We start from the raw sequence: 16333 nt of genomic DNA on the forward strand, positions 1-16333 counted from the left end.
ATGCTGCTGCCCAGCACGGCTCTCATTCAGAGAGGGATGGGGCCTCGGGGGCGGGCAGGGCTACTGCTTCCAGCTAAAAACACACGTCTACTCCCTGGTTCAGAAAAGAACACACACATATATGCCACAGAACATCTCGCACTTGAGCCAAAGTCGAGAGGCTGGAGCAGCAAGCATGGGTCCCTGGTGACGAGGAGCTGACTGCCCCCAGCCATGGAGCCGAGGCCAGACACGTCATTAATTCCATAGGAATCCAGCTCTGAACACAGCTCTGAACACAGCTCAGGCAGGGAGGATGGCTGGGGATGCCACGGTGTCCTAGGTGACATCAGTCAGAAGGGATGAGTGGCCAGCCAGCTAGAGCCCTGTGCTCTCAGAGCCAAGGTCTGCGTCAGGCCCAGCCAGCCAGCTGGCTCTGCTCAGAGAAAACCCTTCTTGTGCCACAGGCTGCACCAGTAAGCCCAGCTCAGCGTTCCCGCAATGCAAAAGGAACCCGGGCCAAGGGCAATATTCTCTGACCTGGAAACGCGGCTCAGGGCCCAGAGGGTGTAGGTGGCCATGCCCCGAGAGCCAGATTTCTAAGCAGGCTGGAGGCGGGTCTGCCTCCAATTCCCCTGCCTGCCTGAGTGAAACGCACACACTTACACACGCATACCCACATGCACACTTGCACACTCTCACATGCATGCCCATACTCTCACAATACATTTGCCCTCACACTTTCACACACACTCTCACATTCACACCCACACACTTATAACCTTACACACACACTCGCATACTCACCGCCAACCTCTAGCAAACTATCAGGGTCACAAGCCAGCATTCAGGGTCCTCCCCAAGGGGACCTGTGCCTGCTGTCCACCTTCTGGCCACACACGTACCTTTCTTTGGTCTTGACTCTCACCTCTTCTGGAAAGCCCAACCATTACCTTGCAGCCCTCAAGCCACAGAGCCTCACGACCCCTCCCTCATCGCCTGTCTTCTAGACGTGTTCTGCAGCTGCAAGCTTTATGACTAATCAAATCCCGACTTTTAGATTGCACTTCTGATGTCCAACCTTATCTTACTGACCTAAGCACCAGCTCTAGGAGAGCGGGGGACATCCCCTGGGCCGAGCACAGGGCCATCCCAGGGTGGGACTTGGTAGAGTGAGTGGGTCATAGTGTTTCAGAGCTTGACAGGACCTCAGCTGGGTGTCCTCACCCCACAGATGGAGAAACCAAGGCCCAGACGGGGTGTGAACACAGGGGATGGGACCTGGGCCTCCCTCCCGGGGGCCAGGCTGGTTCAGCCTGAAGCATCTGCAGGGTCAGCTTCCTGGAACCTGTTGGGATCCCCCAGGGTACCCCGCAACAAGCCAATGGATTGCTGACTGGGGATCTGAAAGCAGAAGATGAGGAAGCAAAGCAAATGCACCCTACAGGTGTCAGGCAGGGGAGGAGGCGGTGAGGGGCACGACACGCCTGGAAGCACACCACTCGCCCTCCCGTGGCTGTCACACCTCCTCCGGCCTGGGAGTGCCTCGACTTGCCTACAGCGCCACCTACTGTCCTGCTTCCCCAGCCTCTCCAAAGCCTGTGGCTGCCAGCCCAGGACCACAGGTACTCGGCAAGTAACTGTCCCTAGGCCATGGGACCCCGGCCAGGCGGCAAGCTCCCCCACTTCCTGCAGAGGAGGCACTGCCTCCTCCCAAACTTGTCCCTGGGGAGGCCGAGTCCTTCTGCAGACTAGGGTGACCCACCAGGACCGAGGGGCTCCAGAGACATGGGACTCTCAAGGCTAACCCAGGAAGGTCCCGGGCCAGTGAGCAGGTTGGCTGTCCTGCTACAGACGCGGAACCACCACTGCACCAGCGGGGCCCAGGCTGGGGGCTTTGGCAGTGGTTTGGTTGTGAGCGCCGCGATGTGTGTCAGCAGCTAACCCACCAAATACATTCACTCTGTGAGCACCCGGGAAGGAGCTGCCCAGACACGGGATACAGATTCCACACTCAGAGAGGGGGGCCTGGGGCCAGGACGCACTGAGGGGAAGCCCGTCCCAGGGGGCTGCACTGACCCTTGAAGGAGAGGCGGTGGGTCTCAGGCAGAAGAAACAGCATGAACAGAGGCATGGGCATGAGAGAGCTGTCACACCACAGGGGAGCAGAAAGGTAGGCCAGCCACTTGAGGCCCTTTGAGCTACTTTGAGCCACTCCAAAGCACCCTTTCAAGGCCTACAGAACCCGTTTGCCAGGACAGTCCCCCACTGTCCTGGTAGGATTATTAATAATGTCCCTTTCCCTCTCCCAAGTGTCCCCCTGTGGAAGGTCAAGAGCACAGACACTCTGTCCATAAACTCGCCTAATTTGGCCAGGGTGACCAAACATGCTGAGACGTCTCAATCAGCTTTGACGCCCACGACAGCAATTTGTCTCCCATAATAGTCACAGCACCAAACCATGCGAACAATTCTCTTTTGTAAACAACGGGAGGGCTGAAGGCTACCTTATAACAAAGCGTGCCCTGACATGGAGGGAGTCCTGGTGAGCTGGAATTGCGCAGGGCCACAGCCTATCTTATCTTTACTGAGATGCCAGGAATAGCCAGGCCCACCGTGCTTCACTTCCCTGCAATGCCCTTTCTTTGCAAAGAGTCAGGGTATGCATTTGCAAATGCCACGCAGATGGAGACAGGCCTTGTCCACTGGGTGCCATGGCAGACAGCTGGGAAAGAGCCCAACTGTTGGTGAAGCCAGCGAACACTGACTGCGGGTCTGTCTGTGCGGGCGGCACCAGGCGTGAGCACAGAGAGGCGAAGCAGATGCTCTGCCCTCCACGCCGCAGGGCAGGCAGCACACAGCATCTGGCACACGCCGGGGCTGGGAGCACAGAGGAGTAGCGCAGGCACTGTGTCAGCTCTCTTGGAACACTGGGGCTATGAGGAAGGCCATGGGCCAGCAAGTGATGCTGGAGGGCACACGGGACACACGTGGTGAATGCAACAGGGGCGACTGAGCCCCTCAGGGGACCCTGGCAATGTGTGGAAACATCTGAGGCAGTCAGGATGTGGGGGTCCTACTGACACCTGGTGGGCAGAGACAGGGGATGTGGTTACACATCCTGCAGTGCTCGGGACAGCTCAAAATGTCAACCATGCCAAAGCAGGCAACGCTGACCAGGAGGCTGAGAGTGGGGAGGGGCTGTGGGGAGCAGGGATGACTGCCTGGAAGAGGTGGCACAGGTGTGCGGGAGGCCTGGGTAAGAGGATGAATCACCCGGGGAAGGGCAAGGACCCAGGGTGACTGAGGGTGCAGGTGAGAGGACGCCCAACAAAGAGGGGCCTCATGGGCCAGGCGAAAGAGCCTACACCTTCTCCTAGAAGATACAGGCACTCTGAGCAACTGAGAGTGTGTTGGGGTGCTGGGTGGGGTCAATCCTTGGCCCTACGTATAGGAGTGAGTGTCACTTGGAGAAGGTTGGAGACTAACAGGGAGTAGCAGGGAGCCAGGCTAGAAGGCTGTTGTGCCAACCCAGGTGATGGTGGTGGCCCTCACATTTAGCACCTGTGAGGCCAGAGCCTGCGGAGGCAGGTGAGGGGAAGGAGAGAAGGCTGGCCCCTGGATCTCCACCCCGGGCCCCTGGGACAGGGTGGCCTCCTCCTTGGAGATGGGGAGGGGAGCACGTCAGAGAGATCTTGGCCAGGGTTTAAACAGTGAGCTCCCTTTTAGGCCTGGACACACCCAGGTGGGGACACAGCACCTGGACTCAAGCTCCCGGCACTCTGAGATGATTCTGGGCCAGAGATTAAGACACAGATGACAAAAGGAAAAGCCCCAATTAGCCCCTTGGTGGCACCTGACCTTTTCACAACTTTAACTACAAACCTTTTTGTGGTCTTTGAGAACAGAGGCTGCACAGGTTTACTCGCTGGCTCCTGAGGGCTCAAACAGCACATGGCACACAGCGGATTCTCTATGAACATTTGTTGAATGAATGAATGACAGTAGAGGAAAAGAAGTTCACAAGGAGCAGCAGAGAGCAAGCCAGAAAAGCAGGAGGGGCACAGGGAGGGCAGGATTTCAAGAAAGAGCGAGGGTCAACAGTGTTACAGTTTCCCCCAAAGATCCAAGGAGAGAAGGCAGAAAGCCTCCTTTGGACTGAGCAACAAAGAACTTGAGGCTGGGGAACAAAGATTCTAACAGAGGAGGACACACACACCAGCTGCCTGCAGCGAGGCGGGCCAGGGTGCTGGGCGGGGCCGGGGCGGGGGGTGCACCAACACATCTACCTAATGGCATTGACAATTCCAGCCGGTGTCAACACTTCCAAGAGCACAGCCCAGGGAGGCAGACAATGGGCCCTGGAGCAGTCAGAAGGTCTGGGTCAAGGCCAGACTCAACCCTGAGCAGCCACTCTCCACCGCTTCAGACATCATCTCCGGCCCCCAAACATTGCCCTGAATTCCAGACCCACGCGGTCTCCATCTCCACCTGGAGTCTCAAGGACATCGTAAATCTGACACAGGCATGACGGAGCCCTCTTCCTCCACAACCCTGGTCTCCCTCAGTTGTCCCATCTCAGCAAATGGCCACGCCCTCTACAATTCTGCACCCAATTCCAACATGTGGGTTTTTCCCCCACACATTCAAGCAGTTGTCTGATACCAGCTAGGTGTCCTACAATTCAACTCAATTCTGACACCATCTACCCAGCTCACAGAATTCAGGAAACCAGTTTACTCACTAGACTACCAGTTTATCACAAAGGATATTAAAGGATACGAATCAACAGCCAGATGGAAAGATGCAGAGGGCAAGGTGTGGGGAAGGGCGCAGAGCTCCACGCTCTCTGGGCACGCCACTCTCCCCACATCTCCATGTGTGTGCACCAACCCGAAGCTCTCTGAACCCTGTCCTTTTGGGTTTTTATGGAGGTTTCATTACATCGGCGTGGTTGATTAAGTCACTGGCCATTGGCGATTGAATCCACTCTCCAGCTCCTCCTTTCCAGAGGTCAGGGTGGCATGAATGTTCTAACCCACTAATCACTTGGCTGGTGCCCCTGGCAACAAGTCCCATCCTTAGGTGCTCTCCGAAAGTCACCTCGTTGTCAGAACAAAAGACACGTTGGTCTCACTCACTGCTTAGGAAATTCCAAGGACTTATTTGCGATGTGCCAAGATGAAGACCAAATGTATATTTCTCACTACAAGTCACTCAGGTCCCAACCATGGGGCTGGCCATGCTGCCTCTCTCTTGCACTTCCCAACCAAATCATGGTAAATCCTGCTGACTCTTCCTGCCTTCAAATTGTGCCCAGAATCTGACCACTTCTCCCCCCTTCGCTGGTGCCATTCTGGTCCAAGCCGCCATCTTGGTGGCTCAATTGCTGTGACAGCCTCCCAGCTCCGCCCTCACTCCCTGTGATGAGATCTGTTCTCATCACAGCAGCCCAAGTCAACCTCGTCAACCCTGAAAACTTGAGTCAGATAGGGCCACTCATCCCAAGGCTCCCAGCTCAGAATCCATCGAAGTCTTCCCCACGGCCTACGAGGCCTGCCCCGTTGTCCCAGCCACCTCTTCCATCTGCCCTCCATTCTCCCCGTCAGATTCCAGCTGGTGGCTGTTCCTTGAAATCACCCAGGACTTTTGTCCAGGACTTTTACACTTGCTGTGTCCTCTTCCTCAGATACCCAAGGGCTCCCTCCTACACGAGGAGCAGTATCTGCTCAAAGGGCACTCCTGCCCTGACCAGTGCTCCCTGACTTTCCCTTCCCTTCCCCTGCTTTACCAACACCGGGCAGTATATGTGTTTATTCACGTACTGCGCACCCCCCCCCCAGAGTGTCAGCTCCATGAGGACCAGGGCCATGTGCCCCCAGCATCTAGGACAATGCCTGGCACATAGTGGGCCTTCAATAAATACTCGAAGAAGAAATGAGTGAACCTCTTCAAGCCCCGGTCTCTAAAGGGGATACTAACAGGCTTTGCTGTGACGATTAACTGAAATACTGCACGAAACGCCCACAGCACAAGCGTGGCAAGCCCTGCCAAGCATCAGCTGTTACGGGGATTGAATTAATGTTCACGCAGTGCTTTCACAGCGCGACTTCTCACTGCTCGAGGTTGGGACTCTCCATGGCGTCCCAGAGTGGGGGTCCGGTGTTCCCTGCCTCCCAGGGCCATTCCACAGCTCTCCCGAGCAGGAGCCCACTAAACCGCAACATGTCGCTGTAACGTTTCTCCTTCTGAGGCGACTTTGAGGAGCTCTCTCTCTCCCACTAATGATCACAAACTGTTCCAGTGAATAATTTTTTCAAAAACACAGCAAATCAAAAACGTATGACAAAAGAAAAAAACCCTTATGACAAATGCACAGGCACAAGCTGCCTGTCCCCCAAACCTTCCGCGCCGCAGCCTCGCGGCTGTTACGGACATTGGTCGCGGGCACAGCACAGCTTCAAAATGAACTCACAAAGCACTGTCGGACGGGCCAGCGGGAAGCAGAGGAAGGGGCTTGTGTGTGACGAAGTGCCGCTGTGCACCGGCAGACAGGCCCCCGGCGCTGGGAGACCAGCGTGACTGCAGTCAAGACCAGGCCTTCAGGGAGAGGCGCATGGACCGGAGGAGCACCGCGCACGCAGCGGCGTCCTCCTGCCGGGATCAGCGGCCTCCTTAATACCCTGTGTCAGTTCCTGTGGCTGCTGCTGTAACAAACTACCAGAAACTAGTGGCTTACAACCACAGGAACACATTCTCTCTGCTCTGGAGGCCGGAAGTCCAAAACCAGCATCACTGGGCCACAGTCAAGGTGTGGGCACGGCCGCCCCCCGAGGCTCCAAGGGAGAAGCCCTCTGCCTCTCACAGCTGCCGGGGCTGTGGCCTTCCTTGGCTCGTGGCCGCATCACTCCTGTCTTCAAGGCCGGCGTCACGTGTCCACATCTCCCTCTGCCTCCCTCTTGTCAAGGGAGGCATTTAGGGCAATCTCCCCATCTCAGGATTCCTAACTTACTCACACCCGGAAAGCCCTCCCCTTTTTTTGCCGTATAAGGGAACATTCACAGGTTCCAGGGACTAGGACACGGACATCTTTTGGGGCCATTTTTCAGCCTGCCACACCCTCTTTACCCTTCACTGTCTCACACTGCTGAAGAGGTGAAGTGGGAGGGGCAGGCGGCGGGGCCCTGGGAGAGCATGGGGAGATACAGGAGGGGCTGAGGGCTGCTCGGACTCCACCAAGGCCAGCTTTTAGCTCTTGTGGGGCGCTGTGTGTCAGAAGGTCAGGGCCAGCTCAGGCACAGAGTGGGGCAAGGCCACCCAGGAGGGGGCGGGGGTCCCAGGAGGCCTGAAAAATGGCTTTGGACAAAGCAAGCTCTGGAGCTCCTTCCCTCAGAGCCCCTCCTGCCCGTGGGTCCCCCCTGGCCCGAGGCTGGCGCCGAGCTTCTCAGGGCAGGTCCAGCGTGCTCAGGACAGGAGGGACAGCACATTCAGAATGTGAACTCTTGGAGATGAGCAGCCCCGCCCCCACCCGACTCCCACCCACCACCCATCTCCCCACATGGAGAAAAGACCTAACTCATAAACCAGATGAAAAACATGTCCTGTTCTGCCCCTGGGACCAAGGGATCACCTGAAATGAAAACGGCCTGGAACAGTGTGCTGCTAACGCTGAGCTGGCGTGACTCCTCAGGCTGCCCTCAAAGGCAATCACAGGACGTCCGCAGCTCTGCATCAGCAAACCCAAGCATGGGCTGAGCCCCAGGGACCACCAGCTCGCCTGGCCCGGGGCAGGAGCCTCGGGAAGCAGCCCCGGGAGCACCACTGCCGCTCCCTTCCACCCCTCTGGAGACGGCCACACCATGGGAGAGCTGGACCAGAAACCCCAAGAGCTTCCAACACATCTTGGTGAGTGGGACGTCTCACAAAAAGGCTGCAGCTGGAGAGACTGCCCTCCCTCCCACGCCTTCCTCCAAGGGCCCAGAGCCCCTTCCTACACAGCCCGGCCCCACCCCAGCTCTCCAAGGGTCCGTGCACCCACAGAAGAGCTGGGTGCCGCTCTGTCTCCTGTTTTCACTTCCTGTTGGCCAGTTCTTGCTGCCCAGCACACCTCAGTTCAGCGGTGTGCAAACCATTTTGCAAGAAGCTCGTTTAGGAACAATAATCATGTTTATGGAGCACATATGAGGGGGTGGGGAGTCACAAGAAAGTGGCTTCATCGTGAAGCGTGGCAGAAAACCCCTAAACCGAGAATCCACTTCACCAACTAGAAGACCATGCGTGAGATCGTGGGGCACACGTGGGCAGCCCACCACAGGACAGCCCTGCTGCCCCAGGCCAGCCCAGCAGCACCCCGGCTGTCTGCCGATGCCAAGACGCCCTGAGATCCTGGAGGTGAGGGGCTTCCCTGGTCAGCATCCTCTAACGGGGTGCTAACCTCAGTGGGGAAGCAGAGAGGAGGCTTCCACACAGGCCAGAGACAGACGAGGGGTGGGAAGAGCCAGCCGCGTGTCCGTCCGTGCAACCCGCCTGGCCAGTGTCAGTGTGAGAGCACTTACCACATTCCAGAAGAGTGGGTTGAAAGTGATGGCGAGGACGGCAGCCACAAAGCGGGGATCCGAGATGTCCACGTAGCCCAGCAGCCGGGTCATAACGCAGAGGTCTGCCTGTAGGACAGAGCTGGTGTCAACAGGAGACCAGCCAGCCCCCTCCCAACACCCCGCCCCCAGCCCCTTCCCGACCTGGACATGGGGAGCCCAAGGAGCGACAAGCCCGCAAAACTCAGAAACAAAGTTACCCTCTGGGAACACGCCAGGAGGCTCTGGCACATCCAAGTCCCAAAGGCTACTACAGTGTAATCTCATAAAACTGAAGATAAAAAGCTGAAACCCAATCAGCTGTGTCGCGTCCTATGGGGGGGCGGTGGGGGAGCGGGCCAGCAGCGGAAGCGCAGTGTGCAGGCACGCTGGACAAGGGAACCGGCGGCTCTGAGGGGGAGTGTCAGCGCCCTGAGGGGAAGTGCCTCCACTGGGGCCAAAGTCTAGGTCACCAGGGTGTTGCGACCAAGACCCTGCGGAGGTGTTCAGAGGCCCCAGAGCAAACGCAAGGGGCTGACACCGGCGTGAAGAGACGCTCAGCCTCCTCAGTGACCAGGAAAATGCAAACCAAAACGACAGCCGCCTGCCCCTTCTCACCAAACCACACGGCGGACAGTCTTCAGTATTGATGAGGGTGTGGACTGGAAAGGTGTGCTCCCATGTGCCAGCAATGACACTCCCAGCCATCTGCCCCAGAGATACTCACAGAAGTGTGCAAAGTCGTGCGCAAAGATGTTCCTATTGGTACACATGCAATGAAAGAGATTAGAAACTTGGGTGTCTATCTACGGAAGAAGGGATAAATAAAACGTGGCCCATTCCTAAAAGAGCTAAACTACAGAAGTCAAATAAACTGGATGTATGTGTCAACATGAGACATTCTCAAACACATATCGAATGAACAAGGCGGGCTGCAGAATTCCCAGAGCATATCTATACATTTTTAGAAAACAACACACGACCACATAGTACAAAATATTCTTTCTGCACGTGTGTTTAAACACGACACTGGCATTGGACATACCGAATTCATGACAGTGGTTGCGTCTGGAGCAGGGCACTCACCCTGCACACTGTCCACTCCTGGGCTGGGCTGTTCCTCGTGGGGAGGCTGTGCCCTGCACTGTCGGCTTCACAGCTCCCCCTCTGGCATCCACCTACCCGAAATCAGCAGCTCTCCCCACTTGGGACAACCAAAAATGTCTCTAGATGTGACCCAAACATCCCCTGGGGGCAGAATGGCCTGCAGTTGAGACCTCCTGCCTCTCAAGAGGGACAAGAGGGAAGAACAGCTGGACACTTTGCATATTGTTTTCCTTCTCTAAAACGATGAGATGCCTCCGACATTTGGAGTGGTGAGTATTTACTGAGCCCCTGCATTATTCTTTGCACTTTTCTTTTTCTTTTTAGAAAGGATTTTAGAGGCCCAAAGCACTGAAAATATTATGGTGGCTCTCCACATGTAATTCAAAGTAAAAATGTCTAAATTGCAAAATAACTCTAAGGCCATCAGAGTTCTGATCTTTCCCATAACGTCTACTTTGAGGGTGTTTTTATTCTGTTTTGTTTCGTTTGGAGGGAGAGTACATTCTTTCAAAAACCCTGCCACTTTTGGGGGCTGAGAAGAGACAATGCTCCTGGCTTGGTCCGTCCCACAGGTCACCCAGCCCTGGAGGGCAAGGAAGGTTCCACTCCAACTCTTGCTTGACCAAGCGACCTTCTCCTGGCATAACTCAGGCTGCCCTCTAGACAGTGCTGCTAAGTGTGACAGTAGGGAGATTCCAGAAGGTCACTGAGCGCAGAGGATGTGGCCTGGCATTTCTTTCACACATGTGGTCCTCCTCTCCCAGTCAGCCCGTATCTCCCAAGGGCAAATCTTCACCTCTGTGTGGCCAAGGGCCGAGGTAAGAGGAGAGCAAGCAGTCTGATCCAGACGGGCCTACGAGTGAGTGAGGAATGCGCGAACACCCCAAAGGAACCACAGGCGCTCTCTCACGCGCACGCGTAGATGTAACGACAGGGGACGCGACCCCAGGAGCACGCAAGTGCATTAATAAACACACAAGGAAGGAAGACCCGCTCAGCAAGCAGGGGAAGAGGGACCCACAGGCAGCCTCCCAGCTTGCTTCTGTCTTGTCCGGGTTGCACCCCTGGAGGCTCCCAGGCTGGGTCAGAGAGGCAAGCCTTGGGCCATGACAGATGTTTCAAGCTCCCCTGGAGAATACAACAGGAGAAGTGAAGCCACTCATGAAGGGCGAAAGAGCTGGAACAGGCCTCAAAACAGGTTGCCCGCCCTAGAAGGGGACACCCACAGCTCAGCCCCGAAGCCTCTAGAACTCAGGCTGAACCAGAGGGCGCTCTACCTTCTGTTCAACAAGAAACACTTACTGAGCACCTTCCACTGCAAGGTGCTTTCCCAGGAGGGGCTGTGATGGCGCTGACCGGTGGCAGCCACGGGGAGGGAGGGAGGGACAGCTGGCCAGGGAGCCGCCCAGGGTCCTGCTCTGATCCTCCCCAGCCTCAAGCAGAGTGAGTTGAGGGAAGGACCTTCTTGCTGTGGACAGCAGACCCCTTGCCAGCCAGAAGCCTCAGTCACCCCCGCCCCTTCTCCCTGGTCCCCATCTCAACCCCCAGCCCAAACCTGCCTCCACTGGCCCCTCTCTCCTCTCCTCCACAAGGCCAGTCTGTTTGGTGACTCCATTGTTCCCCCAGTCAAAACTCTTCCCCTGCATCCCCTGCCTTCAGGATGGTGCACTCCAACCCCAGCCAACTTCAAGAGCCCTGCTTCCTACTTCCTGCCACGCTCCACACCCCAGGCCTCCTACCTACACAGGGCTCACCCATCCCAGCACCCACCAACAGGCCATGGAGTCACCTCCTTGGCAGCACTGAGAAGACCTTCCGAAGCCTAGCTGTCTCTCACCTGCCATCCTTCCTGTCCTACCCCAACACCCACACCAAACATCGTGTTCTGGACCTTTTCACAATGGCTTCTACATGTCTGACATACTCTCTATCCCTCTGTAACCCTCCAGCAAGCTCCTATTCATCCCTCAAGGCCCAGCAGGAGCATCTCCTCTACCCTCACCCATAGCACCCTCTTTTGTTTCCTTAGTGTATACCCCGTTACAATTATTTCTTTATCTGTCCCTATCTTGCAATCGTTCTCCAGGCTAGTGGCCATTTTTTTCTCCATCTTTTGTATCTTCTGCCTGACACAAAAAGCAAATGCTTGCTGAGTGAACAGTGGCCCTCGTTCCATCAACAGTAAAAAGCAGGGGCTGAAGGTACGCCTCTGAGGGTCCCTCTAGCTCAGCCACCGATGCTCCTGGGATTCTGATCCCCTCCCTTCTGGCTTTGGACTGGAGGCAGGAAACTGTCCAAGCGGCCACTGTGGGGATTCTGCAGGTGAGCAGGCGCCGGGGCCAGCAGATCCCTCTGGACAGAGGGCCACGGCCTCTTCCTCTACCAGCTGCCCAGATGCCGTGCTTCATAAATATTTATTTTTATGGCACCTTTTAGGCTGAGAAATCAAGCAATGTTCACAAGCACTGGCAGGAGATGGGACGGCCAGACGGGGGACGGGGATGGCTCCTCAGGTTCGTGGAACCCTGGGGATGGAATCCACTGGAGACAGGTCAGTCTCTCGGGCGGAGGCCTGCCTGTCCCTGGAGCGTGCAGCCGGTGGAATGTATTTAGGGAAGAGACCTGGCCCTCCCTGACTTTCAGTTACCGCCCTCCAGGCACCAGTATCCTCACCTGTCAACTCCATACCCCGCATCCTCGCCAGCGAGCTGCCCCACGCACAGCTCCACACAGAAAGTCCTCTAGGACCGGCTTGCCCTCTGAATCCTCAGAAAGAGGAACTCAGGGCCAGCACAACTAGAGCATGAAATGTACTCTTTATCATGTGCAAACTTTTACACCAACAATTCCCACAGGAGTTCATATGGCAACTCTAAGACAAGGATTTTATTGTCAGCCAGACTCCCTTTTAAGGAGCATTCTCTCCAAGACTGCCATTCTTCTAAGCTAGCACTCTACTCCTCCATTCTCCTGTCCTTCAGTGCAGCCAGGCAGCTCGTGTTGACAATGATGGAAACGCCCCCAGCAGTCAGGGTCTGCAGTCGGCTGTGGTCCATACCCACAAGGCAAAGAGAAATAAAATATTCTCTCCTGAAATCCTGCTGCCAACCCCACAATCTATATGGTCAATGTCATCTGCATCCTTATTTTATAGATAAGCAAACTGAGGCTCAGCTTCAGACCCCTGTAGGCCTGATTCTTAAGGCTCCACCCCGTGTAATCTGTGCTGTCTCAGCAACTCTCAGGTCTTTGTCACTTTTCAGTAGGAACTAGTGGGGAGCCAGTAGCTGGCTAAGGGGATGTACACCTTCTCAAGGACTGGAAATCCCACGGTCCCAGGCAGGCCCAGTGCACCCTCAGCACTGCGCCCCCTGCCCTGTAGGCTGACCCACAGGACCAAGCCAGAGGAGAGGGTAAATGTGAGGTACAGAGCAGAGTCCGGACCAGAGGGGAAGAGGGTGCAGATGACAGCTGGAGGCTCATGGCTGGAGGCCCAGGCCTTGGGACACGGAGCGGGAAGGAGAGAGCCAGGCAAATGGTTCAGGGGAGGCCTCAGAAGGCACAGCCACACTGACGGTGGCTGCTTGAGGAGCAAGGCACAGGGAATTTCCTGGGGTGATGGCAACATCCCCCACCTCAACTGGGACCTGGGTGGCAGGGAGCGTGCGGTCAGACCTCTAACCAGTTAACCAAGTTCTGCGCGCTTCACCGTGTGTAAATTACAGCTCTGGAAAAGACAGTCAGCAGGGGCCTCCACAGTGGGAGTGGTGTCCCTCATCCCCACTGGCCCCTCGGGAGGAACACTGCCTCTCGAAACGCTTAAGATATTTTTAAGAATTCAGCTCAGGGGCTGGCCCGGTGGCGCAGTGGTTAAGTTCGCACGTTCTGCTTCTCAGCAGCCCGGGGTTCACCGGTTAGGATCCCGGGTGCGGACACGGCACTGCTCGGCAAGCCATGCTGTGGTAGGCGTCCCATGTATAAAGTAGAGGAAGATGGGCACGGATGTGAGCTCAGGGCCAGGCTTCCTCAGCAAAAAGAGGAGGATTGGCGGCAGATGTTAGCTCAGGGCTAATCTTCCTCAAAAAAAAAAAAAAAATGAAAAGAATTCAGCTCAGTGTCATTCAACAGATACTGAGCATCCCCCAAGAAGGCCCGACTCCAGGGGGTCTGAGAAACAGATTGAGGGCTAAGACCCTCTACAGAAACTTCATGATGCCAGTTAACAAGATCAGGGAGCATTATTTAAAGTTCACATACCTCATCTTAGGCAAGCCTTTCAACCACAGCAAAGAAAAGCACTATTGTTGCGCCTACTCTGCAGATAAGAAAGCCAGAGACTCCGAGAAGCCCCCAGATCAGCGGCTGACAGCAGAGCCGACCTCGGCCAGCCCAGCTCTTCCAGATTCCTGATAGAAGCTGGGGCTTTCTGTCAGGACTTGGAGCCACCGCCACCCACCAGTGCGGCAAGAGTAAAAGTCCTGAACACTCCCCAGGAGACCAGGCAAATAAGCAAGGAGAAATAGACTTCTTTCACCTCTAGTGGGAGCTAAGGTGGAAGAGGGAAACTGAGGTACTGAAAGGTTAACAAGCTAAAACTGGTTGAAGCTGACAGCAAGGGAGAAGGTTGACAGCAACTCCCAGTTAGGGCTGAACTCATCAGAACAGGAAACCCAGCTCCCACCCAGGTCCCAGTACCCTCAGGTCAACCTGTCTTGGGAGGGAAATATCTGGTTATCTCAGTCACCTTGAGAGCGGAGAGTGATGGAGGCTTCTGTTGCCTGGAGAGGGGCCCACTCAGCATGAAAGAATGAGTCATGGTTCACAGTGGCATTCCAGGCAGCAGAGGAGAGCCCCTCCCGGCTCCCACTCCACAGACCTAGAGGTCCCTTCCTGATTACTGTCGCTGCCCAAAACCCGCTTGGAAGGGCAGGTCTCCCTCCAGAAACTGGATCGGCAGAAAAGAGCCAAAAACCTGGGTCAGACGTGAGCAGAGCAGGAGGCTCCTGGGGCCCACCTTCACCAAGGGGAGGGATACCCCCACTTCTCCCCCCCAACCTTACTAAAGAGCAGAAGTCCTGGCTTTCTGCCACCTGCTGATGCTAGAAACGGAGCCCCTCCAAGGCCACAGACGACAGAGTTCTCCGTGTTTGGACAGAGGACAGGCGCTACGTACCACAACCAGGGATAACTCCACTAGAGTCGCCGACGAACAGGCTCAGCTACTGAAACCTCACGGGTGGTAAGGAAGTGGCCCACGGCAATGTCACTTCACTGAGGGATTTGAGGACACCTCAGGGAAGGATGTGCCCCGGGTCAACAGCACCCAGGGTCACATTGTGACATCCAAACAAACAGCAGGGGCCCAGAGAGTCAAAGTCACACTGACCACAAGTGGGATCCACACACCACATACAGCAAAGGGCAGGAGGACCGGGGCGAGGGCTGCAGGGCCAGAGGGCACAGGGTCCTCCAGCAGGACCCACATCATTGCAAAATACAACTGCGGAACCACAGCCCCTCTGCCTCTCCGGGGAAGCCAGTGCCCGGGCATCCTCCGCTGACTCAGGGAACTGGCACCGGGCACCTTGTGGTTAGAGCCCTGTACAGGCACAGACACAAGAAGGAATGTGCCAGAGTCTTTTTCCTCAAAGAGGTTTTATACTAAGACAGCCCCTGAACTCATTTCCTCCGCTCTGCACTGGGGGGCCCGACTCAGAAGGTCGTCTCTGGACAGCCCATAGTCTGGGTTCAGGGTGCTCCCACCCTCCAGGACGGGCCACAGGCAGGCTTCCCATGACCAATTTTGGCCCAGGGTTTCCCTTTGGTGAAACGGGGGTGATGAGATGGGCTCCCCACGGTTACATTCTGGACAGAAGGGAGAACAAATGTGAAAGTCCAAGGTGCAGAGGGTTCTTCTAGGGCCGAGGCTGCTCCAGCCCCTCCTCTGTTTGCTCATTGCTAACTAACACGGACAGACACCTCACCTCTCCCGGAAGGGGCCCAAGGGAATACATGCATCCTAAGAAAGAGCCAGAGAAAGGATACTGACACAAGGAATGAAGCCCCCACGTGGAATCTGAGGGCAAGCAACCCCTGGAAACCATCTTAAGGCAGGAGGTTTACTGGAGTGTCACAACGTGACAGGGATCCGCTGCAGACAATTCTTGGAAAAATATTGCTTTGAAGTGTTCCTAAATCCCACAATAAAAAGAAACGGCCAGCAGCTGCTCCAATTCCCCAAATCCATAACTCCGTTCAGGCGGGGAAAGATGTTTACTCATTCTTCTTCATTCAGCAAGTGCGTCCTGGGCCACGTGCAAAAAGGCTCTGCACTCCCCAATCAGTGGGGCCAAAGCGAGCCCCCTCCCTGGGCGTGGGGTCTGCGGGTGGGCCCTGTGCTTCTCAAGACCCTTGTCTCCCCCACCTTGGTCCCTTCTGCATCATTGTGAGCTGCTGACCCCCTTTCACTCACCCTCAAGGGCCCAGGACAGACCCGGCTAGGTCAGTGCTACTGAGCATGTTTATGCAAATGTGCATTATATGTTAACGGCAATAACGACAACGAGCCAGCTGACCTTCACGGGGAAGTTACGGGGCGCCAAGCCCTGGCAAAGGGTTTAATGAGGGAGGGCAGAGAATGGTCCTGAGACAGGGTCCACCCCACACTGGTCAGG

At 56.0% G+C, this 16333-nt stretch overlaps 1 protein-coding gene across 7 annotated transcripts in view; it reads right to left on the minus strand.

Annotated features, from left to right (window-relative positions):
- PEMT (phosphatidylethanolamine N-methyltransferase) overlaps positions 1-16333 on the minus strand; it is an 83044-nt gene that overhangs the window by 58105 nt on the left and 8606 nt on the right. For 5 of the 7 annotated variants that reach the window (XM_070482231.1, XM_070482226.1, XM_070482227.1 and 2 more), the window contains exon 2: positions 8535-8642. In XM_070482231.1, coding sequence (XP_070338332.1) covers positions 8535-8627 — 93 coding nt within the window. In that variant the 5' untranslated portion in view covers positions 8628-8642. Of the gene's footprint in view, positions 1-8534; positions 8643-9170; positions 9312-16333 lie in introns of all 7 variants that reach the window. The other 2 variants (XM_070482225.1, XM_070482229.1) reach the window with 2 other exon arrangements.

The sequence above is a fragment of the Equus asinus genome, chromosome 13 (genome assembly GCF_041296235.1).
Source record: "Equus asinus isolate D_3611 breed Donkey chromosome 13, EquAss-T2T_v2, whole genome shotgun sequence".
In the NCBI taxonomy this organism is placed as follows: Eukaryota; Metazoa; Chordata; class Mammalia; order Perissodactyla; family Equidae; genus Equus; species Equus asinus.